The 1,446-nt window shown below is 68.6% G+C and overlaps 1 protein-coding gene across 1 annotated transcript; it reads right to left on the bottom strand.

The window, feature by feature from the left end:
- Nucleotides 1-462: 462 nt before the first annotated feature.
- LOC113405647 (serine/threonine-protein kinase SBK2-like) lies at nucleotides 463-1,089 on the bottom strand (the record flags this gene model as incomplete). The annotated part of the gene is made up of 1 exon (XM_026646874.2): nucleotides 463-1,089. A coding segment is annotated over one exon (594 nt), but the record flags the coding sequence as incomplete, so codon positions are not given.
- Nucleotides 1,090-1,446: the final 357 nt, after the last annotated feature.

Genomic DNA, 1,446 nt, shown 5'->3' with positions numbered 1-1,446 from the left:
CAGTCCCTGCCCTCCTGCCCACTACGGCCCCGGGTCTCAGTCCCTGCCCGCCTGCCCACTACGGCCCCGGGTCTCAGTCCCTGCCCTCCTGCCCCATACTCTCCCACAGTGGGCAGCTGGCCCAGCTCAGAGAGTCCATGGCGGCTGAGGCCAATAACATCAGCCTGGGGCCCGTGGGACGAACGCAGCGGCTGAGGAGCGGGGATGGGCCATGGGTCTGATCTGGGGCTTTGTGGGTCGTGGGGGGTGGTGTCAGGCAGGTGGCCCCATTGCTCTGGTATGGTGAAGGAAGCTCTGAGCCGTTAGTGTTAGGATCGTGATTTTATTACCCTCCCTCCTCCCTCACCTTCTCTGCAATCCCCCAGGCCAGGCCCCCAGCACCAGCCTCTGGCCATGGTCCCTGCTAAGCAACGTGTCCTGCAAGTCCTTGGTCCCTGCGTCCCCTTGGCCATGGCGGGTGCCTGTGCCTGGCGGCAGTGCCCACGGGGCTGGGGCTCAGCGGCAATGGCTGCTCCCCAGCAGAGTCCTGTCTGCACGGGCAGCGCCCGGCTCCTGGGGCTCCAGCCAGGGGCACTTGACGTGGGCCATGGCAACGCTGGCTGGGCTCCGCCGGATGGGGTCGGGGTCCAGCAGCCCTCGCAGCATCTCCCGGGCCTCGTAGGTGAAGCGCCCCCAGTGGGGTGGGCGCGGGCGGACGCGGGGGCTGCGATGCCAGCGCTCAAAGTCCCGGTAGTGCCGGTCGGCGGCCGTGTGCCAGGGGAAGAAGCCGGTCAGCACGCAGAAGAGCAGCACACCCAGCGCCCAGGCGTCCAGGCTGGGCTGGGCCGGCAGGCGGGCCGAGGGCCCCAGGCGGCACAGCTCGGGTGCTGTGTAGGGCAAGTTCTCAGGCAGGGCCTCGATGGCAGTGCCCTGCGGGCAGCTCAGCCCGAAGTCGGTCAGCTTGACACGCCGGCACTCAAGGTCGAGCAGCAGCACGTTCTCAGGCTTGACATCGCGGTGAACCAGCCCCTTGGCCCCCATGAACTCCAGGGCGCTGGCGAGCTGCAGAGCACAGCGCTTGACCTGCAGCTCCGCGATCCCGAACCCCACCTAGGGAGAGAGGTTACACACAGTGCCCTGGAGGGGAAGGGCTCCGGGTCCCACTGCCCACCTCCGGGCCAGCCAGTCCCTGCCCTGGGGTGGATGGGAGCCGGCCCCCCCAGTGGGGAAAGGACCCCTGTCGCATTCCCTGTGCCTGCCCTGGGGCTGGATCTGAGTTGGTGCTCCATAAAGGGGAAAGGTCCCAATCCCCACCCCTTGAGCCAGCCAGTCCCCGCCCTGGGGCCGGGTGGGAACTAGCATCCCACAGAAGGGAAAGGGCCTGTGTCCCATTGCCCACCCCCTGAGCCAGCCAGTCCCCGCCCTGGGGCCGGGTGGGAGCTGGCACCCCCTAGAGGGGAAAGGCCC

The sequence above is a fragment of the Terrapene carolina genome, unplaced genomic scaffold (genome assembly GCF_002925995.2).
Source record: "Terrapene carolina triunguis isolate 2854851 unplaced genomic scaffold, T_m_triunguis-2.0 Scaffold47535, whole genome shotgun sequence".
NCBI lineage: Eukaryota > Metazoa > Chordata > Testudines > Emydidae > Terrapene > Terrapene triunguis.
Note: the sequence above shows the minus strand (reverse complement) of the source record. Positions and strands in the feature narration are given on the sequence as shown.